At 41.4% G+C, this 23,607-nt stretch overlaps 1 protein-coding gene across 1 annotated transcript; it reads right to left on the reverse strand.

Moving 5' to 3' along the window:
- Positions 1 to 621: 621 nt before the first annotated feature.
- Positions 622 to 1,854, reverse strand: LOC123805360 (upstream-binding factor 1-like protein 1). Its single transcript, XM_045817824.1, has one exon. It carries the CDS (start codon positions 1,852 to 1,854, stop codon positions 622 to 624), a length of 1,233 nt encoding a protein of 410 aa, XP_045673780.1.
- Between the last annotated feature and the right edge of the window lie 21,753 nt (positions 1,855 to 23,607).

Consider the following 23,607-nt stretch of genomic DNA (forward strand, 5'->3'; position numbering starts at 1 on the left):
GGCATACATTATTACATTAGTTTCAGGAGTACACCTGAGTGATTAGACATTACATAACTTAATGAGTGATCATCCCAATAAATTTCACACCCATCTGATAACTGCATATAGTTACTACACTATTATTGCCTATATTCTCTATGTACTTTACATCTCTATGACTGTTACATAACAATAAATGAGCATATTAATTCGTTCACCATTTATGCCCATCCGCCCAAGGCCCTCACACCTGGCAATTGTCAAAATGTTCCAAAAGCAAAACTTCTGACTTCAGAAACACTCAGTCTAAAGCAGTGTGACCTCCACAGCCCAATCATCTCTTTCAAGAGCCTTCACCACACGGAGTTACTGGGGAGTGGTAGACATGCTGAAGGAGGACCCCATACATGCTCAAAACTTGTATTTCTCCTCCCAGGTTTGTGGACCTCATATTAAGAGTATGGTCCCAAATTACATAACCCCCAAAGTGTTCCACCCTGTACTTAGGAGGGGTAGAGGTGATGAAGGAACAAACAAAGAAATAAAAGGGAAAGGAAGACCAGCCCTTCCTTTTGTTGCAGATGTCAGGGACTTTTGTTGGGAAGCTCTCTGTCCCACCATTTTGGGAATGGACAAAGCTCAGTTTGAGTCTGAGTCAGAGGTGACCCCTGAGGAAGGTGAGCTGCAGCTGCTGTCCTCACAGTCTTCATCTTCTTCCCCACAGCTGGAGTCTGAGGAGCTACTGCTTTCTGCCTTTTCAGCATCTGCCTTATTTTCTTCTAATGTGTGTGAGGCATGAGAATGGGCCCCTCTAGTCCCTGATGATTCTGTCTCTGGAGCCTGCAGCCCCTGCTCCTCCTTGCAGAGCCCTTCTTGCAGAGCCCTTGCTGAAGGGCAGAGCACATCTGTCCTGATGATCTTGGCGTCCGGGCCTCCATTCATGTTCATGTTCTTACGCTTAGTATAGGTTCTCTCTCTGTAAGCAGTGTATTCTTCAGGGGACAGACTCTTGAGCCAGTGATCCAGGTCCACCTTGTACTGTTTCTGCAGCTCCTCGGCCTGCTTCTTGTAATGCTGCTTCTGGCTCAATGGGACTCTCTGCCAGCGTCTGCCAATCTCCACCATGCGCTCCCTTGGGGGCAGGTCTTGCAGCTCCCTACTTGACCACAAGTCCTGGTGGAACTTGTGGTATTCATTCATTGGGGGCTTCTTGGGCTCTCCATGGAATTTTATCTTCCCAGAAAAATAGTTTTCTGAGGGAGATTTCACTTTTTCCACATTTTCCTGAAATTTCTTTTGGGCTTTGGTTGGTCTCCTTTTAGGTACAACAGAAGTCTTGGTATTCTGGACTAGATCAGGGTGGTCCTTCCTAAACTGAGCCAGTTTCTCCTCAAACTCCTCTTTCTCTTTCTGGAAGTCTTGAATGTATTTCAGCTTCATCTGTTCTGGGAGGTCCTTGTATTTCTTAGACAGGACCTTGGTCAGCTCCAGGTTGTTCAACTCAGGGTACATTTGGGAGTACTTGGCCCTGTTCTCCATGCAGAAGCGGAAGTAAGCAGTCAGGGGCCTCTTGGGTAGGTGGGGGTGGTTCTTGAGTGTTTTCCTTTCGTAAGACGTTTTCAAATGTTCCTTAGTTTCCAGAACTATTTCTGTCAAAGTACGAAACTTTCTTATTTTATTAGAAATTTCTAACCACTTGAGCTTGCACATTTCTCCAGAATAATCTTTAAAAGCTACTTTTCCCCAGTCCATCTGTGACTGGGTTGCTTTAAATGTGTTATTGTCATTGGGTGGGAGATTATCCTCTAGGAGGTCCAGTAACATCTCAATGTCTTCTTTGGGCCATTGGTCTTGGCCATTACTTGATGCCATTTCTAGGAATTTGAGCCCCTTACAAAGGTATGCAGACTCCACAGCAGAACTTCAAATATCTTCACTCTTAAGACTTAGCAGTTGAGCTATTTCAGAAGTTTTGCAAAGCGTGGTTCTGTGTTTCTAAGGAGAAAGAGAAGAAGTGAATGAGAAAACCACAACCCACTTGGGATATGTCCCTCATGTAATTGACTTGCCTTAACAAAATAAATGAAAACCTGCCTACCTCTGAAGGGAAATTTTGCTTACCTGTCATGTGCTATATTGTCACATTTCAAAATCATCCTGTCACCTTTCATTCTACCCTGCTTTTGCCGGATCTCATCAGGGTCCTTCTTAAATACAATGACAACTGGCTACTCAGGGCTCAATGTAAGAAAAAAGCCCTGGAAAAGAAAAGCAAAGATTAAAAAGAAAAGAGAAATGTCAAAAAGGGAAAGAGCTATTGATCTCTAGTGCCCTTAGTGTGGTCACCTAAGTGTGCTCAGATGTCTGTGCAGAATGTACAGGCTAGAATCAAAATGAAACAAGCTAAGGAGACATGCATTCCACACTGGTATATTTTATGAATGAATTTTAAACCTGGAGGAAGTGACTAATGTAGAGATTATTTGTAGAGCAGAGCAATGAATACCTTCTAATGAACCATGTTACTTCTCCCTTCAAAAGTCAAGGATCAAATGAGAATTATGGAATATCTACAATTTTATTAGGTTAACTTTTCTTCATTTTCAATCATCTGTCCGTTTTACCCTTCCACAACAAGGTTTTGCAGTTAAGTTTCAGGTTTCATGCATAAATAAGAAACCACACAAAATCTAGACCTTTCCCTCTAGGTATCACAATTTGTACAGACAAGGGACATAAAATAAAAAAATAATTATGCAAAACTAAATGTCAAAACAATAATATTAAAAATTTATAGCAGAAGAGTAAACTAAAGTAATTCCATCATTTCAATTTAACTAGGCAAATTACATTTTCTTAGTAAAATCTTAAGCCAGCTGATTGTTAAATTATCATTTCTATTTTTTCAGGAAAGAAGAACTCATCTACATAAAAGTGTGTCCTCACCTGAGGATTGTATAATTCTTCTCATGGATGCTTGTTGGGTCAAGGGTTCTGTATTGTCTGGGCTCTCAGTACCAGAAGGCAGCTGTGACCTTCTGAGTTTTCCACAGTACAGTCAACCCCAAAGGTCTCCAAGCAGAATGAACCTGGCTTTTGAGCAGCACTTATAAATGGACCCTGGAAGCCCCTCCCCAGTTCTGTTTCTATAGTGTTGAAAACCTGTGGGACAGACGAGGACATCGTTGATTAGATAAATCCTTTCCATAATCTCCAGAAATAATATCTTTAACCCCCACCCCCATCCCTTGTTGTTGATTCATCCCGGACATTGATTTGTAACAACTTCCACATGGCAAAATTTCGTCTAGTTTCTGGCTAATGTTTGTGAAAATGTTCCCACATTCTACTTCCATTCCTGCTCTCACATGGGACTTTATTTCAACGTGGTATTTGAATATAAGTCCTTCCCTTCAGTACTAATTTCAGTCTTATCCTATGGTCTAGAATCTGAAATTCTCTCATCTGTAGGATGGCTATTTAAACTGTTTCAATCCAGTTCAATTTCTCCCCAGTCTTTAGAGGTTAAGGTGGCACTTGAGATGAAAATGTGAATGACTATATTTAGTTCTGTGTTTAGAGAACCAAGATATGTACTAAAATTAATGTGATTTGGTGAAAGCAATTTGATGAAACCCCAGTTGGCAATCAGGATATCATGGCTGAAATGATGATTGTGTTTTTTAGAGTATTAGGCTTCATAATTTTTATTAAAACTCCCTTTCCCACATCTATTTAAAAATTGTATTATTAAGTTTTCAACAAATAATTTATTATATGAATTGCTCCACAATTCCATATTATCAAGAAACTCTAAATTAATAAAATGCTTTAACAGTTAGGTTATAATGCAGTATGTAAATGTGGATTAATTTTGGATTGTTCAACTTATTCATATACATAGACACAGCCAAAATTTGGACAGAGGAATTCCTGGGGGTCTAAACTCCTTATATTTGTCAATGGTAATAAGTTGTCAGTGTGAGATTTTAAATAAATGTCTCTTTTTTTATATTGTACGATATCTACGGTAATGAGAATGAGCCACTTGAAGAAGGGGAAGCTGTTTTTACAATAATATACTGCAGGATACATAGCACATACCTTAAAATAACTCACACAGATTTCAAGTACAACCCACCAGGCTATAGCCCCATCCTCACATCCCCTGTCCCTACCCCTACCTACCTGGTCACTGGGATACCCGTCAACCAGCTTAGGGTTTACAATGTCCACCGTCAAAATGTCACCCTGTACCCTGACAATTCCACCACTGTCATTGGCAGCTGTCCAGTCTGCAGAGCAGGCACCACAGTGCCAAGGATGAGGCAAGCCCTCCCATTCCTTGTGAGGCACCCAGCACCTGGGAGCCACCACTTGCACATACAGCTGGTTGGTCCAGGGGCATGGAGGACAGCATGCAGCCCAGACTCCCTGCTCCTGCTCCACTCCTGGCCTGTCTGTTCCCCTGGCTTCTTGGACCACACCCGCATGCCGCACAGCACCCAGGCACCCAAGTTCCCAGAATACATGACTTCAGGTCTTGTTTTTTGTTAGAGCTCTTCAGAACTCGGCTTGAATGCTTGGGGCCAAGAAGCCCACTGTGCTGCTTTCCTGGATCCGGAGCCTTGCCCCCTCTGTTATCTCTTCACCCCCCTCCGTTACACACAAAACAAAAGTGCTGTTCACTGGATTGTGGAAAGAAAACTAACATAAATAGTTCTAAGAAAAAAGACACGCAAGCAAACTATACTCTAAAGCATGCAAGCTATCATTATTAAACTATGAAACTTGTAAAATATTAAGAAATAATATTCTAATATGACTGAAAGTATGAAGTGGGTACTGTCATATACTATCGGTACGTGTAGGGTAAGTGGAGGCAGTCTGGCTGCCTCACCCAGGTGTCTGGGTAGCTAAGGGAAGCAGTGTTCCCACAGCCTTGAATGGACCTGATAAGTAGCGTCCTCATAGCCTTGAGACCGAGTCTGATAAACTGTTACCATAACGTGAACTGGGCTCACATGTGCAGAACTATGTTATGCTATCTAATTTCTGTCCTCTTGCCAGCTTTGTTCCCCTCCAGTAGTTAAACTGTTAGGGACTCCCTGCTGGGGGCAATGATGGGAGACACATGCAAAGGGACAGATGCCATGATAGGTGACACGCTGGGGAACAAGGTCCATGACCTGTGCCACACAAAGACATGCAGATAAACATGCAGGTGGCAGCATGCCTGGCTTTCCCACACATGAATAAAAGCATGCCAGACATCCCAATGGCTCCATGAGTATTATTCCATCTGTGTGAGTGCCATGAACCTGCCTGACCTTGAAGGGTCGTAGCACAGTACATTAGAGGTTAATGAAGGGTAGTTTGAAACATGCATTAAAATCCTTAAAAATACACCTGCCTCTGACCTAGTAACTCTAGTTCTAGAAGAGAATCCTGAAAAACTTACTAGACAACACTTAGAATGCAAGAAATTTACATCAATAATTTCTCTTCTCACTGAAACTAATCCACTACAGTAGTCTCCCTCTTGTCCACCATTTTATTTTCCTCAGTTTCAGTTACCTGAAGTCAAACATGGTTTGGGAATATTAAAGAGAAGGTTCCATTAAGAGACAGTCCTAGGTTTTAAATGGCATGCTGTTCTGATGGAACCCAACACTGTCACTCTCTGCCCTTCCTGGGACATGAATCATCCAGAGCATCTGCCCAGAGTCCCTACCAGCTTGTTAGCCACTTAGTAGCCATCTTGGATATCAGACCCACTGTCATAATATTGAAGTGTTTGAGTTGAAGCAACCCTCATCTTACTTAATAATGGTCCCACAGTATAGAAGTAGTTTAGACTTTATCATAAGTCTCTTTGTATAAGGGAAAACAGTATATAGAGGGTTTGGTTCTAGCCAAGATTTCAGGCTTCTCCTGGGGGTCTTGCAATGTATTTCTCATAGAATAAATGAGAGTAATGTATATAACATATCACAAGTAAACATTTCCCTTTTTTCTTTTTCAGGAAACACTGAATCCTCAGAATTACAGGACAACCTTCCTTCATTTCATTGGAGGGTGTAGTGAGGTATATTATCTCCCCCACAAAAAAAATTATTCCTCCAAGTCTTAAAATCCTCTAGCTGTGATGAATGTGACCTTACTGGGACATTAGGTCATTGTAGGTATAATTAAGTTGAGCATCCGAAGTTTGGATCATCCCAGATTTGGGGTTGATCCTAAATTCAATGAATGACTAGTGACCTCAGATGAGAATGGTGATAGAGATTTGAGACAGTAACACAGAGAAAGGAGGCCTTGAAGAGAGAGAAGTCAAGATTGTGGTCATGCTGCCACAGGGGAGGAATGCCAGCAGCCACCAGATAGAAGAAGCAAGAGAGGATCCTTCCCCAGAGCATTTGGAGTGAGAATGCTCTGCCACTCCTTGATATCAGACCTCTAGCCTCTAGAACTATGAGAGAATACATTGCTGTCGTTCACATCTACTTGGTCTGTTGCAATTTGTTATTTCAGCCCTGAGTAACCAAGAAAGATGGTGACCTAGATGGGAGCAGCCAGCTCTTATTTTCTTTACCTTATTTTCTGTGTCTTCAGTTACTGCACTTAGCACTCACACATATGCAAGAAGATTGAGAGATGTCTGCCTCTAGAAATAAGAAGAAAATAGTCACTGTTATTTAGAAATGACTAAGTGCATTACTATCTGTAGTCTGAGATATATAGGTGAGTGGAAATACCAAAAATATGAATGAATATGCTTGTAATAGATTTTGTCTCCAGTACAAGGATCTGTGTTACTCCTTTAACAAATATTAGGAAACATGTTACTGTTGTCTGATTCTTTTCTTGTTCTCACCACTCACCAGAAATCGGTACCTGTGAAACCACTGCTTAAAAAGGAGTGGATGATAATGGAAAACTACTTAAATACCTTTCTTTCTTTTTATTTCTCTGATTCTCTATTCAGATGTTATGGGAAAATACCTCCAGTCTGTCTCCTTCTGAAATACAGATTATGTGTGGGATCTGACATGCATATTGGCCCGCAGTGTGCTCCACATTATGGATGAGATACAACACAAATTGACATGGCCTACCATGTCTTGTTGAGGAAAAGGGATGGCACAGCTTCTCTCTCAAGGGGAAAACAAGCCTCGGAGGACCGGAGCCACTGTCTGAAGAGGAGAATGCCTGGAACCTTGCTTTGACCAGCTTTTATTGGATTCAATTTGCATATGAATACAGGGTGTGTATGCAAAGCTCATCAGTCATTGTCAGGCAGAAATGATTAAATAATAGATAACATTCAGAGAACTCTGAGGGCCTATTCTGACTCAGAGTCAGATAGTTAAATGGCTATAAAACTTTGGAGAACAACTCACTTCCTGCTTGGACCCTTATCATTTAAATTGAGGGTAGTAGCACGGTAGGTGGCCTAGGATTTTATGCATTTTTCCTTAGGCCTAATTGCCCTCGAGAATCCGCCCTTTCCAGGATAGGGCTGGACCCACCACAGCATTGTTTCAGGCTTAAGTAAGGCGGGGGAAGTAAGGCAGCCAAGAGTTTAGGAGACTTCTTTCAGCAGAATGAGGACTCAGGCTATGTAAAAGCTGAGGGGTGAAGGTCCACCACCCGTGTTTTCTGTAGCCCCCAAGTCCTTCCCTGGGAGACCCTGTGATTGTGCCTGTCTTAGATCATCCTTCCCTTGAGGAATCTTACCCGTCATTGGCTCACCGATCAAGTATTAGGGGTCAGGCTGGGTGAAATAAAATGAGCAGAGGCTGTTCCCCTGCCAGGCAGATAAGCTTTTTCTCCTTAGTGGTTTATGGTCTCAAGGTCACTCACTGAGACTTAGCTTTGGGGGCATTATAGTTCCTGAATCCAGGCAGGGCAGTTCCCAGCATCTCCCCCATTTTTGTTTGTAAAATCAATTTTAGTTATTAAGCCTATGAAACCTACTATTTGCTGTTCCCCAATTCGATCTCAGGAAAACAACCTTTATATACATCATAAAGCACAAATAAGGATTCAGACAAGGAGGCACGCAAGGGCTGGCATAACCCAAACTCATGAATTCAGTCCATCAAATCAGTGTTTAGGGTTCAACCATTGTAGATTATTGTGGAGGGTTTGGGACACTTTTTGTTTGGTATGGCCTTTGCTTGAGCATTAAGAGCCTCCCCCTCATGTGCTGGAGACATGCCTAAAGGGAACATTATAGGGCACCGAGGGGTTGTTGCCCTCTATTTGAGGTGTTTGAGCCTCAACCCTTGTCATTGGGGCAGGCCCCATTATCCTCCATTGGCAGATCCAGGCCCATGAGTGACAGTGTGGGTGTCTATTTACCTTCTGGTTGTTCAGGGTCAGCTGGGCCATTTAAATTGTCATTTGATCAGTTTTCAGCTGCAGGTATTTCAGCTTGGCATCTATCTTGCTCATGATAAGGCTTTACTCTTTTAGCTGACAGCAAGAAGGGGACCTATAGGGATGTAAACACAAGCATACTCTTTTCCCCATGTTAAGAGAACTACAGGGCCCTGCCAAGAGCCATCTCCCAACAGATGTCTATCTAAAACCTGAGGATAAGATGACTTTGGCTCTTTTTTCTGAAAATGTTTCTCAATCGGAGTACATCACAATTTAAAAAATTATATGTAAACATGGCTAACATAATTAAATTTTGGGGGGAGGGCTCATAGTTCCACCTTTTTTGTTTTTTTAAGAGGATTTTTAAAAGTATGATAAGCCGTTTTACAATTGCCTGACTGGTTAGATTGTAAGGTATTCCTGTTTTATGTTGGATATTCCAATGCTGAAGAAAAACCTGAGTAGAATATGCAAGGTATCCAGGGCTATTATCGGTTTTAATTTTCTGAGTCCATCCTAAATGACTAAAGGTCTGAAGCCAGAGGGCTTGAATAGTTTTAGCAGATTCCCATGTCAAGGCAGATGCATGTAGGGCACCAGAGTAAGTGTCAATAGAAATGTGAACATATTTGAATTTTCCAAATGGAACGTCATGAGTGACATCTGTTTGCCAAAGTATTTGAGAAGTTAGTACTTGAGGATTAACTCCTGTGGGTGGGGGTGCTTTGCTAAGGGCTTGGCAATCTGGATGTTCCTTAATAATTTGCTTAGCTTGAGAGCGATGAATATTAAATTGTTTTGCAAGTGCGTGGCTATTTTGATGAAAAAACTGAGGAGAGGTTGCTGCTTCCTTGGATACAATAAGAACACTGACTAAAGCATCTGCCTTATTGTTACCATCCACCAGGGAGCAAAGCAAGCCTCAATGGGATTGAATAAGAGTAATGAAGAGGGGATGTTCTCACTTGTCAAGGAGGGACTATAGGGTCAAAAATAGGTTAAGTAAATTGGGGTCAAGAGAAGTCTTAATTAATGTCTGATCTAGATGCAAAATATTATAAACAGTATAATCTGAGTCACAAACTATATTCAGAGGTTCTTGGGGCCATTACTGCAGGGCCATGATTGCAGCCAAAAGCTCAGCCCTTTGAGCAGAGGAATGTCCCAAGGATACAAAATTTCTCCAGTCTTTGCTCTCTTGTCAGGCAATAGCAGCCCATCCAGTTTTTGTGGACCCATCGAGAAACACAGTTCTTGCCTCATTTATTGGTGTTGGGCTGGCTTTTTCTGCTACCCTTATTGGAAGGCATGGAATGTTTTGAAGCAATTTGTCTGAGGGCAGGTTAATTTCTAGTCCTCCTACAAAGTCAGCTATGGCACACTGAGATTCTAAAGATTGAGCTGCCAATTGTTGTAAATAGACTTGAGTTAAGGGGCCATTAATGAAGGCAGGGTTATATCCAAATAACTGCTATGTTCACTCACGTCCTTTTATAATAAGATAGCACAATACAGTTACATAGGTGGTAACAGTGCATTGTGGTTGATGAGACAGAAAAAGCTACTCTATCATAGCTAAGTGGGGTGATAGCTGTCCTATAAGACTCATTGAAGTGCCTAAGTTTGAGAAACAGAAAAGCTGAACAGGAAACTGAATTAATTCTAGTTAGTTGTCCTTGCTGAATATGTTGATTTATTATATTTAATTCTTGTATCATCTCAGAGGACAGTTTGCTGGGGGAATTAAGATCCAGGCCCCCTTTGAGGGTATTAAATAAATGAGTTAACTGTTGAGTAGGTATTCCAAGGCTGGGTTGCACCCAGTTGATCTCTCCCAGGAGTTGTTGGAGGCGATGAAGAGTCAAATCCTTGGGTGGATTAATTTAAAGGGCTTGAGGCTGAATTTTCCTATTAAAAAGGATATAGCCTAAATATTTCCAAGGTTCAGAATGCTGGATTTTTTCTGAAGCAATTACTAGCCCAGCAGAGGCTACAGAATTTTTAAGACAGGAAGTAGTTTTTGCTAAATATCTTGTGAAGGAGCTGCAATCAGGATGTCACCTATATAATCACAGATAATTGAATTAGGAAATTGATCTGTTGCTGACTGAATAGCTGAACCAGCTGCTGGGAGATAGTTGGGCTGTTAAGCATTCCCTGAGGCAAAACTCTCCACTGAAACTGCTGGAAAAGTGGAGAATTGCAAATGACAGGGTGGGGAAAATGCAAAACGCTCCAATCCTTTTATGCTAAAGGGATTATAAAGAACCAATCCTTTAGGTCAATCAACTAGAAGTTGAAAATCCTTTGGAATGCAAGCTGAATTGGTATTCCCAGCTTCAGGAGGCCCATAAATTGGAGGGATTCTTTGATTTTTCTTAGATAATGAATAAGCCTCCATTTGCCAGATTTCTTTGATACAACAAAAATAGACGTATACCAAGGGCCATTAGAGGGTAAAATGTGACCTGCTTCTAATTGTTGTTTAACTAAAAGGTAAGCCTGTTAAAGTTGCTCTCCTTTAAGTGGCCACTGATCAATCCATACCAGTGCATTGGAGAGTCAGGTAAACGGTAGGGGAGTTATTAAAGCACTGGCCACTAGGGAAAATGCAGCAGAGAGATTTGCATCCCCCACTGACTGAAGAGATCATGGCCCCAGATATTAAGGGGCATAGGCAGGATATATGGCTGAATTCTCCCTACCTGTCCTTCTGGTCCATAACATTTAAGAGACCATACATTGACTTGTGGTTGAGAAACTCCTCCAACACCTGCTACAGGCATTCTGCTGTCTGTTGCCATTCTGGAGACCAAAACCGACTTGAGATAATGGAGACGTTCGCTCCCGTATCTATGAGGCCTTGAAATGTCTTGACCTTTATCTTTATTTGTAAGATTTATTTATTTTATTTAATTGATTCTGTCTAAACTGATTGACTGACTGTACTAATGAAGCCTCCTTCTCCCCTCACTACATTCTGAGTCTTTCAGATTGCGTGGGGGAATAGGAGCAGCTGGGCAATACAAGTTTGAGCAGGAAGAATATGATAACCATAAGCTTTAAGCATGATTTTAATTTCCCCTTGGTAGTCTGAGTCAATGAGTCCTGGCTGAACAAAAATGTCTTTGGTAGTAATACTGGATCTCCTCAAGATTAAACTGACTGTTCCTGGGGGTAAATGTCCCCAGACACTGGTGGGACCTATGATTACTTGATCTTGTTCCTATAAGATGAGTTTGTTTATAGTGACCAAGTCCAGCCCTGAGCTTCCGTGGGTGGCTGCATGAAAGTTGGAAACTGTGCATTTCCCTCCATTCTCTGATATTGACTCATTCTGAAAGCTCCAATTGGGGTTGGGGGCACTGGAGCAGGAGCCCCCTAGGAAGTTTCCCTGAATAGGTTGGCTGTTTTTGTCAAATTTAGAGTGGCATTCCTTTTCCCAATGTCTACCCTTACCACAGAGCAGAGAATCCTTTAGAGGAAGCTTGCAATTACCCTTTTCTCCTTCCATTGTGGACTTACAGTCCTTGTGCAGGTGACTGGGCTTTCCACAATTGTAACATCTGGGGTCTCCCTTAATTGCAGCAGCTAAGAGAGAAGCCTTATGCTGCTCTGTGCTGACATCTTGGCAAGCCTTGATAAACTCACTGATGTTTTTGGTGGCAGTTTGCAGCAGTCCTATAATGGTCCTGCAGTCTTTGTTAGCATTTTCATAAGCTAGCTGCCACAAAAGAGATTTGGCTGTTCTGTCATTATCTATTTGCCTTTCAATAGCTTCTTAGAAGTGATCAATAAAGTCAATATATGCCTCCGAAGCATCCTGATGGATATTGGTAAAGGGAGAAATTTCCCTGCCCTGAGAATCAGGCACAGCCTTCATGGCTCTGAGAGCAATTTGAGCATTTTGACTAAAAGCATGAGGATCAAGCCTGGCATGAGCAGTAATGGTGGCAAAATCAGCAGACCCTGGCAGCATAGGGAGAGTGACAGCATTATTCATTTGTGCATTCTCGGCCGCTCGGTGGCTGGCTCGCTGAGAGTACTCTGAATGCCAGACCATGAACTGAGCTGGAGTTAAGACTGTCCTGCTCAGAGCAATCCAGTTACAAGGGGCCACTCTATAGCTGTCAGTGATGACTTCCAATAGCCCATTAGTATAAGGAGACTGAAGCCCATTTTCTCTAATGCGCTTTTTTAGGTCCTTGTAAAGGGAAACAGGAAGGGGTTCATGGACATTTTTTTTGACCCCTGACTATAATGTGAAAGGCTGAAAGGGCATCTAAATCCCCAGCCTCTGCTGCCTGCCGAAGGCACCATCCCATGGCCCTAACAGAATATCTGTCTAAATTTTCTGGCTCTCTTGGTGGTGAGTCATCCCGTGCGGAGGAGCTCTCCCAGGGTTGAAGTAAGGAGTGACAGCTACAAAGCAGGTCCTCCGGTGGTGCTGTAGGCAGAATTCTCATAGCTGGTTCTTCTACTACATCACATATGACTTCTTCCTCTGAACGAGACTCTTTATCCTCCTTTTTGACTACTTCCAATCTCCTGGCCCATATAGGCAGGAGAGCAGTCCTGACTAGCCCCCAAGTTACTAGGTCTTGAGTTCCAATAGAAACATCAACATCCTGTAAAGTTCTTAACCTATTGTCTGCATCCTCCCAAATCTTTATATCTAAGGTACCCTCATCAGGAAAAGCAGGGTAGTATTCCTTTATAGTTTGTAAAAGCAGAATGAGATGCTGTTTTCCTTCACCTTGCAACCCACTTCCCTGAGGAGCTGCTGTAACACCTGCAGATAAACTTCCTTCTCTTTAGATAAATCAGAGCCCATTCTTGCTATTAAAAGGCTCCTTTTCACATTCTCCTGTTGTCTTTTCAGATTCCACCACCTGTGCTGAAACCTAACTAGTTAGCTATTGAGGGATATGATATGCTGTTAGTGAAAGACAGTCAGGGAGAGGGATACCGGATTTTCCGAATACCCTCATACCGCTTAGGGTTTCTGGTTTTCCTTCAGCATTTAGAACTGCAAGGGAGGACTCGTAGCACTAGGTGACCAACCTTTATATGGCCCTTCCTGGATGAGCCAGAAGTTAGGTTAAGCAGTGTTGGAGGTCCCTGTAAGGCTCTTGCATGTCTCGGGAATTGATCCCAGATACCCTAGGAAGGTTCTGACTCATGTGGGAACACCTGATTTCTCGGGCTGAGGGGAGGAAGTGCCTTTTGTCTCCAGAGCTTGGTGAATGTCAGAAGCTCTCATACAAAACCTGTGACTAACACTAAATTCTTCTGGAAAGTGAACCTCAGAGTCCAATAGAAACCAAAACACTCATTCACTATCTGCTTTTCCTTATGCAGGAGGATGGAGGGAACAGGCAAAATTGAAAGGACTGAAAGAGGCAGCTTAAGAGAAAAAATTTGCTGAGATGCTTGTAAATTGTCCTGTAACTAGTTGAGTTTTTTTAAAGCTGATTAAAAGAAAAACCTTTCCTCTTTCTCCCAAGCCTAGACCTAGTTGGGGGTTGTGCTGCACGGATGGGCTTGTGAGTGTTTTTACAGTGTGCCTCTCCTTGCGTGGACTTTTGCTTGTGGCTAGCAGTTCTAACCTAGATAGAGTTCTAACCCGGTCCACATCCCTGGTAATCCTGTCCTGGGTGACTTCTAGCAGTAAGTGCCCTTCTGGCTTTTAATTGCTAGACCCATGCCCACAAGGTTGCAGCAATTACTTGGGAGAGAGAGCAAGGCTCCTAACTTATTAAAGAAGGTACAGTTGCAAAGCGGTCACAAGAGAGGGAGACCTAGGAAGAAAACACTTTTCCTCTGAAATCCAACATAACCTATGACCTGACCGAAAAGCACTCGATGTTGTCTGCCCTTACCTGGGCTGATGCGTGCACTCCCACAAAGTTGGTGTGTTGTCCACAATGATAGCTCATAGCCTCCGGGTCCCTGTTCCTGGGCAAAAGCTGACGTGGATACTGGCCTGCAGTGTCAGTGGTGTTATGTATACTAGACAAATTCACATGGCCTACCAAGTCTTGTTGAGGAAGAGGGTTGGCGGAGCTTCTCTCTCAAGGGGAGAGCAAGCCTCAGAGCACCAGAGCCACTCTCTGAAGAGGAGAATGCTTGGAACCTTGCTTTGACCAGCTTTTATTGGATTCAATTTGCATATGAATACAGGGTGTGTATGCAAAGCTCATCAGTCATTGTCAGGCAGAAATGATTAAATAATAGATAACATTCAGAGAACTCTGAGGGCCTATTCTGACTCAGAGTCAGACAGTTAAATGGTCATAAAACTTTGGAGAACAACTCACTTCCTGCTTGGACCCTTATCATTTAAATTGAGGGTAGTAGCACGGTAGGTGGCCTAGGATTTTATGCATTTTTCCTTAGACCTGATTGCCCTCGGGAATCTGCCCTTTCCAGGATAGGGCTGGACCCACCACAGCATTGTTTCAGGCTTAAGTAAGGCGGGGGAAGTAAGGCAGCCAAGAGATTAGGAGACTTCTTTCATCAGAATGAGGACTCAGGCTATGTAAAAGCTGAGGGGTGAAGGTCCACCACCCGTGTTTTCTGTAGCCCCCAAGTCCTTCCCTGGGAGACCCTGTGATTGTGCCTGTCTTAGATCATCCCTCCCTTGAGGAATCTTACCCGTCATTGGCTCACCGATCAAGTATTAGGGGTCAGGCCGGGTGAAGTAAAATGAGCAGAGACGGCACCCATGCCAGGAAGATAAGCTTTTTCTTTTTAGTGGCTTATGGACCCAAGGTGGCTGACTCAGCATTAGCCATGGGGCATTACAGTTTGGGAAACCAGGCATGGCAGTTTTCAACAGGGTTCAAAACTCATATTTCTATAATTCATTAATAGATTTTAATCACATATTTTATAAATGGATTATATAAAACCATGGAATCTGCCCTGACTGCTGTGGCTCAGTGTACTGGGAATTGTCCTGCAGAGAAAAAGTTCACCAGTTCAATTGCCAGGGTTTGGTGATCAATGATTTACTTGAACATCCATGCCTCTTCCTGACTCTCTCTCCTTTCTTCTCTCCCTAAATATACATAAATAAAATCTAAATAATAAAACCATTGAATCTGGTCTGCCATATTTATTCCAGGGTGAATGTAAAAATAAAGATTATTTCTTGAGGCATATGACAGAATATGAGTCTAATAAATTCACAATGTGTGGTACTTAGACCTCTTATATTACTGTTAAGTAGACCTTCCTTTTAGAGTAGTTTGAGGTTTACAGTATATTAAACATAAATTACAGAGTTCCCGTATATTCCCTTTGCTCACATCAACATTCTCTCCCACTATCAACATCCTACAGGAGAGTGGAAAATTTGTTATAATCAATAAATCTTCACTGACACATCTTTATCACATGTGTCTATCCAGATCACTCATTTATATATTTTTTAAATTTTAATTGTTCAAATACAGTTTTCTGTGTTTAACTCCCATCCCAGCACACATCCCACAATGCTCCCTGCCTCCCTCCCATTTCCACCAACCCTAATTTTTGTCCATGTGTCCTTTATACTTGTTCCTGTAAACTCTTCCCCTTTTCCCCTCAAATTCCCTCCCTTTTCTCCTCTGGTCATTGTGAGCCTGTTCTCTATTTCAGTGTCTTTGATTATATTTTGCTTGTTTGTTTTGTTGTTTGGGTTTCTGTTAAAGGTGAGATCATATGGTATTTGTCTTTCACTGCCTGGCTTATTTCACTCAGCATAATGCTCTCCAGTTCCATCCATGCTGTCCCAAAGGGTAGGAGCTCCTTCTTTCTTTCTGCTGCATAGAATTCCCTTGTGTAAATGTCCCATATTTTTTTGATCTATTCATTTACTGATTGTTGAGAACCACCCTGCCTGGTCTCAGGAAGCTGTAACCCCTTATGACTTAGGCTGAGTAAAAGACCTCCGGACCAAGAGCCACTAAGGAGACAAAACTTATTTCCCTGGTATGATCGACAGTCAATGACAGGTAACAATTCTCTAAGAAAGAGAATGAATCTAAGACAGACGTGATCATGTGGGATGGCCTCAGGGAAGAAATTCATGGGGCTGTGGAAATGAGGGGTGATCGACATCAACCCCTACCCCCTTTGGCTTTGTCAAAGTCTGAGTCTTTGCTCTTGGATGTGAGAAATACAAGTCTCTTGGCTGCCTTTGTCTTCTCAGGCCTGCAGGGGCGAAACACCCAGACCAGAACTGGCAGACCCCCAGAGTAATCAGGCCTGGGACATAGAATATGCAAGATCTTGTGAGATCTGATGGATGGAGGATGTTATTATCTTGGAATTTAAAAGCACAGACAGGAAACTTTTGGAACCTGTAGCTCTTTCATATGTTAAAAACCACAAACCTTGCCTAGAATCTCAGCAGGAGTTCTGTTCCCACCTTTGTAAGTTGCCTACATCTTTGATCTTTTCTGCCAGACTGTGAATCCACAAACTAAGTCTGTTTTCTCAATAAAAATCTGCCTGGGTATGGACACGGGGTGCCCTCCAGGAGAGAGGGTGGCCAAGGCTGTCCCCACGTGAGGAGTGGCCCTTCTGTCCCTATTCCCCCACAGAACCTGGTTGTCTCTGTGCATGTTTTTAGCATGTTTCGATGAACATCCGCAGCTGCGATGGATACCACTGGCTGGTATCCTCCACAACTGATGGGTACCTAGGTTGATTCCAACACTTGGCTATTGTAAATTGTGCTGCTATGAACATTGGGGTGCATAGATACTTTTGGATTCATGTTTCAGGGTTCTTAGGATATAGTCCTAGCAGTGGAATTGTTGGATCAAAAGGTAGAACCATTTTTAGTTTTCTGAGAAAATCTCATGCTGTTTTTCATAGTGGCTGTACCAGTCTGCAATCCCACAAACAGTGCACTAGGGTCCCCTTTTCTCCACAACCTCTCCAATACTTGTTGTTTGTTGCTTTGTTTAAGATGGCCATTCTGACTGGTGTAAAGTGGTATCTCATAGTGGTTTTAATTTGCATCTCGCTGACAGCTGATGATACTGAGCATCTTTTCATGTGTCTCTGGATCCTCTGTATTTCCTCCTTGGAGAAGTGTCTGTTAAGTCCTTTGCCCATTTTTTAATTGGGTTGTTTGTCTCCTTAGAGGAGAGTTGTGTAAGTTCTTTATATATTTTGGAGATTAAACCCTTGTCTGAGGTATCATTGGCAAATATGTTTTCCCATGCAGTTGGTTCTCTTCTTATTTTAATACTGTTTTCTTTAGCCGTGCAGAAGCTTTTTATATTGATGAGATCCCATTTGTTTGTTCTTTCCTTTATGTCCCTTGCTCTAGGGGATATATCAGTAAAAAAGTTTCTGCATGAAATATCTGAGATTTTCCTGCCTATGTTCTCCTCTAGGACTTTAATAGTGTCACAGCTTATATTTAAATCTTTTATCCACCTTGATTTTATTTTTGTGTATGGTGTAAGTTGGTGTTTGAGTTCCATTTTTTTGCACTTAGCTGTCCAGTTCTTCTAACACCATTTGTTGAATAGGCAGTTTTTACTCCATTTTATGTTGCTGCCCCCTTTGTCAAATATTAATTGACCATAGAGACTTGGGTTTATTTCTGGGCTGTCTGTTCTGTTCCACTGGTTCATGTGCCTGTTTTTATGCACTACCACACTGCTTTGATTAGAGTGCCCTTGTAATAGAGTTTGGTATCAGGTATTGTGATTCCTCCTACTTTGCTCTTCTTTCTCAAAATTGCAGCAGCTATTTGGGCTTGATTATGGTTCCACATAAATTTTTGAAGTGTTTGTCATATGTCTGTGAAATATGCATTTGGTACTTTAATAGGTATTGCATTGAATCTGTAAATTGCTTTGGGTAGTATGGCCATTTTGATGATGTTAATTCTTCCAATCCATGAACACTGTATATGTTTCCAATTGTTTGCATCTTGTCTGATTTCTTTCTCCAGTGTTGTGTAGTTTGCTGCATACAGGTCTTTTACCTCCTTGGTTAGGTTTATTCCTAGGTATCTTGTTTTTCTTTTTGCTACATTGAATGCGATTTTTTTCTTGATTTATGCTTCTGCTGTTTCATGGTTGGTATGCAAAAATGCCTTTGGTTTCTGGATATTGACTTTGTCTCCCTCTGTTTTGCCAAATTTATTTATTAGGTCGAGCAGTTTATTGGCAGAGTCTATGGGAAATTCTAGGTATACTAACATGTCCTCTGCAAACAATGACAGTTTTTTTTCTCCTTCTGATTTGAATGCCTTTTATTTCCTTTTCTTGTCTGATTACTGTGGCTGAAACTTCCAATACTGTATTAAATAGATTTGGTGAAAGTGGACAACCTTGTCTTGTTCCTGATCTTAGTGGAAAAGATTTTAGTATTGCCCATTGAGTATGATGTTGGCTGTAGGTCTCTCATATATGGCCTTTATTATGTTGAGGAATGTTCCCTCTATTCCCACTTTGCTGAGTGTGTTTATCATAAATGGGAGTTGCACCTTATCAAATGCCTTTTCCGCATCTATTGATACGATCATGTGACTTGTGTCTTGGCTTTTGTTTATGTGATGTATTTCATTTACTGATTTGTGAATATTGAACCATCCTTGCATCCCTGGGATGAATCTCACTTGGCCATGGTGTATGAACTTTTTAATGTATTGCTGGATGCGGTTTGCCAATATTTTGTTGAGGATTTTAGTGTCTATGTTCATCAGCGATATTGGCCTGAAGTTTTCTTTCTTTGTTGTGTCTTTATCTGGTTTGGGGATTAGGATGATGGTGGCTTCATAAAAAGAGTTTGGGAGCCTTCCATCCTTTTGGATTTTTTGGAATAGTCTGTGAAGGAAAGGGGTTAGTTCTTCCTTAAATGCTTTGTAGAATTCTCCTGTGAAACCATCCAGTCCAGGGCTTTTGTGTTTCAGGATTTTTGTCATTACTGCTTCAATTTCATTTGCTGCTATTGATCTGTTCAGGCGTTCTGGTTCCTCTTCATTGAGTTTTGGAAGATTATATGTTTCTAGAAATTTGTCCATTTCACCTAGGCTCTCAAATTTCTTGGCATGTAGTTCTTCATAGTAATTTCTGTCAATCCTTTGTATTTCTGTGATTACAGTTTTAATCTTTCCTCTTTCATTTCTGATTGTGTCTATTTGGGTCCTCTGCCTTTTTTTCTTGATAAGCCTGCTGAAAGCCTTGCCTATTTTGTTTATCTTTTCAAAGAACAAGCTCCTGGATTCACTGATTCTTAGAAGTGTGCTTTTAGTCTCTATGTCATTTAATTCTGCTCTGATCTTGGTCATTTCCTTCCTTCTACTTGCTCTGGGCTGTTTTTGTTGTCGTTCCTCAAGTTCTTGTAGGTGTAGGGTTAGGTTGTTTGAAATGTTGCTATCTTTGTTTAGGTAAGCCTCTGTTGCTATGAACTTCCCCTCAGGACCACCTTCACTGTGTCCCATAAGTTTTGGGTTGTTTTGAGTTCATTTTTGTTTGTTTCAAGAAACGAACAAGAAACTTTTTTATTTCTTCCCTAATTTCATTCTTGACCCATTCATTGTTTAATAACATGCTATTCAGTTTCCATGCTTTTGAGCATTTGGGGTTTTTTCCTCATGGTCAGAGAAAATGCTTGTTATGACTTCAATTGTCTTGAATTTGTTGAGGCGTGTTTAGTGTCCTGTCATGTGGTCTATCTTTACAAATGTTCCATGTGCATGTGAAAAGAATGTGTATTTAGCTTCTTTGGGATGAAGGGTACAATATATATAGTTAAGTCCATTTCATCTAGGGTATTGTTCAATGTCACAATATCTTTGTTGATATTTTGTTTGGAAGATCTGTCCATTTTTAACAATGGGGTGTTAAAATCCCCTACTATAATTGTGTTGCTGTCAATATCTTTCCTGATGTCCTCTAAGATTTTCTTTATGTATTTGGGAACTCCTATGTTGGGTGCATATTTATTTACAATGTTCATGGCTTCTTGGTGAATTCTTCCCTTGAGTATTATCAAGTGACTTTCTGGATCTCTCCTTATGTCCCTTTTTTTGAAGTCTATTTTGTCTGATATGTGTATTGGTACCCCAACTTTTTTTTCCTGTCCATTTGCTTAGAAAATTTGTTTTGAGTCCTTCACTTTCAGTCTGTGTAGGTCTTTGGTCCTGAGGGGAATCTCTTATAGGCAGCATATGTGTGGGTCATGTTTTCATATTCATTTGGCTATTCTATGTCTTTTGAATGGAGCATTTAATCCATTTACATTTAAGGTTATTATTGATATGTACTTATTCATTGCCATTTCATACCTGTGTTTCTCTTTGTCTCTTTTCCTTCCTTTCCTTAAATCAGTCCCTTTGGCATCTCTTGCAGAGATGGTTTGGTGGAGGTGTATTCTTTTAGACTTCTTTTGTCTTGGAAGCTCCTTATTTGGCCTTCTATCTTTATTGAGAGATTTGCTAGGTAAAGTAGTCTTGGTTGCAGGCCTCTGGTTCTCATTACTTGGAATATTTCTTGCCATTCTCTTCTAGCTTGGAGCATTTCCATTGTGAAGTCAGCTGCTAACCTTATCTGGGTTCCCTTGTATGTTACTTCCTGTTACTCCCTTGCTGGCTTTAAGATTCTCTTTATCTTGGAATTTTGCCATTGTAGTTATGATGCATCTTGAAGTGGTCTTCTCTGGGTTCCTCTTGATTGGAATTCTCTGTATTTCCTGGATCTGTGTGACTTTTTCTCTCATCAAATTAGGGAAGTTTTCCATCATTACTTTTTCAAATGGGTTTTCTATTCCTTGCTCTTCTTCTTCTCCTTCTGGTATCTTTATTATATGGATATTATTATGTTTCATATTGTCTTGCATTTCTCCTAATCCCCCTTCATTCTTCCGGAGCCTCTTTTCCTTTTCTTGCTCTTTCTGGGTGTTTTCTTCTATTTTGTCCTCTAGCTCGCTGATCCGATCTTCTGCTTCATGGATCCTGCTTTTGACTCCTTCAACTGTGTTCTTCAGTTCAGAAATTGTATTCTTCATTTCCTCTTGGTGCTTGTTGATAGTTTCTATTTTCTTTTTCATGTTGATATAGTTTGTAGTGAGTTCATTGTAGTTTCTGGTAGCTCATTGTGAGCTCATTGAGTTTCCTGATAACCACTGCTTTGAACTCACTACGTGATTGTTGAGTTGCCTTTATTTCATTTAGCATTCTTTCTGAGGCTTCCTCCTTTCCTTTCATTTGGGGATTGTTTCTTTGTCTTCCCATTGTTTGTGAGACTCTTCTTGTTAGCCTCAGCTTCTTAAATTGATCTATTCTGGCTCCCTGGTTTTATGGTGTGTACTTCTGTGATAGAATACCCGTGACATTCAGTGGTGCAGTCTCCTTGATCTCCTGAACACACCGCTCTTGGCTTGTCGTTTATGTTAGCTCTGTGTTTGTCTTTGGGTTGTGATTGTTGTTGGGTCTTTCTTTGGTGGTTACTTCCCACCAGCTGGCTAACTGAGGGTCTCTCTGTTCACTACCTCTTCTATTTTGTTTTGTTGGTGAGTGCAGTTTAAGTTGAAGGTGGTTCTTCTGCGTGTACAATGTTTTGAGGATTCTCTCTTGCTCTTGTTCAGTTGTTTGTACTGGGTAGTTTTTCCACTATTTAGTTGTATTTCTAGATAGGTCCTGGATTGAGGTTTGTATGGTTACCACTCCCTCCTTCACCTTCTTCTGTTGTTATCTGTTAGTGGTTTCTTTGTTGGTTTTCCTCTTCCAGTGGGTAGCCGGTGTTCACTGCTTCCACCTACTCTTTTTTGTGATCAGTTGGAGGGGGAAGGCAAAATGGTTTAAGAAAGACAGAGAGTATTCTATGATATTTACAGTAGCAGCCAGTAAAGAAGAGATAGGAGATGCTTTGGCTATGTATAGTGTTAACTGTGATCTTCCAGCCAACCAGACACTTTTTAGAAAGGATGAAAACAAGATAAAACTCTTGTTGGGGAGGGAAGGATTGTGAGTTGGATCTAGGAAGCATTGAGCTTGTGGGAGGTCAGATTCTGAGGTAAGGTGAGAGTAAATAAGTGTAGTGTGTGAGAGAATAGAGTTAACCACTACAGTAACAGAGTTCAGGAAATGGTGAAGTGGGCTAAGTTCTGGGAGGGATGTTGTGAAGTATTTACAATTGTGTGGAACAGCTATTATTTACAATAATATTAGAGCAACAATCATATGACAGAATCTATGTGATCTCGGTAAGAAGAATAGGGAGTATAGGACCTTGAGTAGTTTGCTAAAGGAACACAAGTGATGTGAAGGACGGTATACTAGCAATACACTATGAAAGAGAGAACAGGGGAAACCTGTCAAATGATACAATATAAGCAGCCAAGCAAAGAAGACTATACAGAAAGAAGAGGAATACAAAAATACTATTAAAATAAGATGTAAGAATAATGAAAAAAATACTACAAATATATAATAACTTGTAGGTTCTCTGTAATAGAAAAGTGAAATTTGTCTCACTGTCTCAACTGTGAGAATATGTAAGAATAATGAAAAAAATAATAATACAAATATATAATAACTTGCAGGTTCTCTGTAATAGCAAAGTGAAATTTGTCTCGCTGTCTCAACTGTTGGGATGCCCCCTCTTTGGGTCCAACTCTGGTCTTTTCACAGTTCCAGGTTTTTTGGTCTCACTTGTATTTAAAAAAAAAAAGCAGAAGAGTGGCAGAAGAGATAACATTGGAAAGAAAGGAAGAAAGAATAAAACAAGAAAGAAGGAAAGAAAGGAAAAAGGCATTGAAAGATAAAACAATAAAAATTTTAAAATAAAAGACTACTTAAAAAAAAACCCTCTTCTTGATTGCAAACTGGCCAAACCTATTTTTCTGGTCTTGCTGGCTGCAACAGGCTGAGGGGCAATTGATATGGCTTTTCTCCTTTCCCATTTGCACTCAGCCAGTCTTGCAGGCACTCTCTTTAGAGCTAACCTGGTGCCTCTCCCCTAACCCTTGGGTGTGGGATTCAGGTCTTCCTGAGAGCACTCTTTCCCCAGAGTTACCACTGTGGGCAGGGGTGCCGAAGCGCGTGTTCTCAGCCAGGCTGCTGCGGTCATGAGGGTTTGGGTGTGCATTCTTCCCAGTGCTATGGGGGTCAGCAGGGCCTTTTGTGAAAACTTCCGTGCAACCTCGGGATCGCTGCCCGGGTGGGTGGGGAGGAGGCCGAGCAGCTGTTGTAGGAGAATTCCCCAGTTTTTCTTTTTGACAAAT

Source organism: Phyllostomus hastatus, unplaced genomic scaffold (genome assembly GCF_019186645.2).
Source record: "Phyllostomus hastatus isolate PE091 unplaced genomic scaffold, TTU_PhHast_1.1 phas_scaffold_317, whole genome shotgun sequence".
NCBI lineage: Eukaryota > Metazoa > Chordata > Mammalia > Chiroptera > Phyllostomidae > Phyllostomus > Phyllostomus hastatus.

What these genes read in the sequence shown, in the direction of transcription:
- LOC123805360 (XM_045817824.1), bottom strand. Translation starts at nt 1,854, where the DNA reads ATGGCATCAAGTAATGGCCAAGACCAATGGCCCAAAGAAGACATTGAG.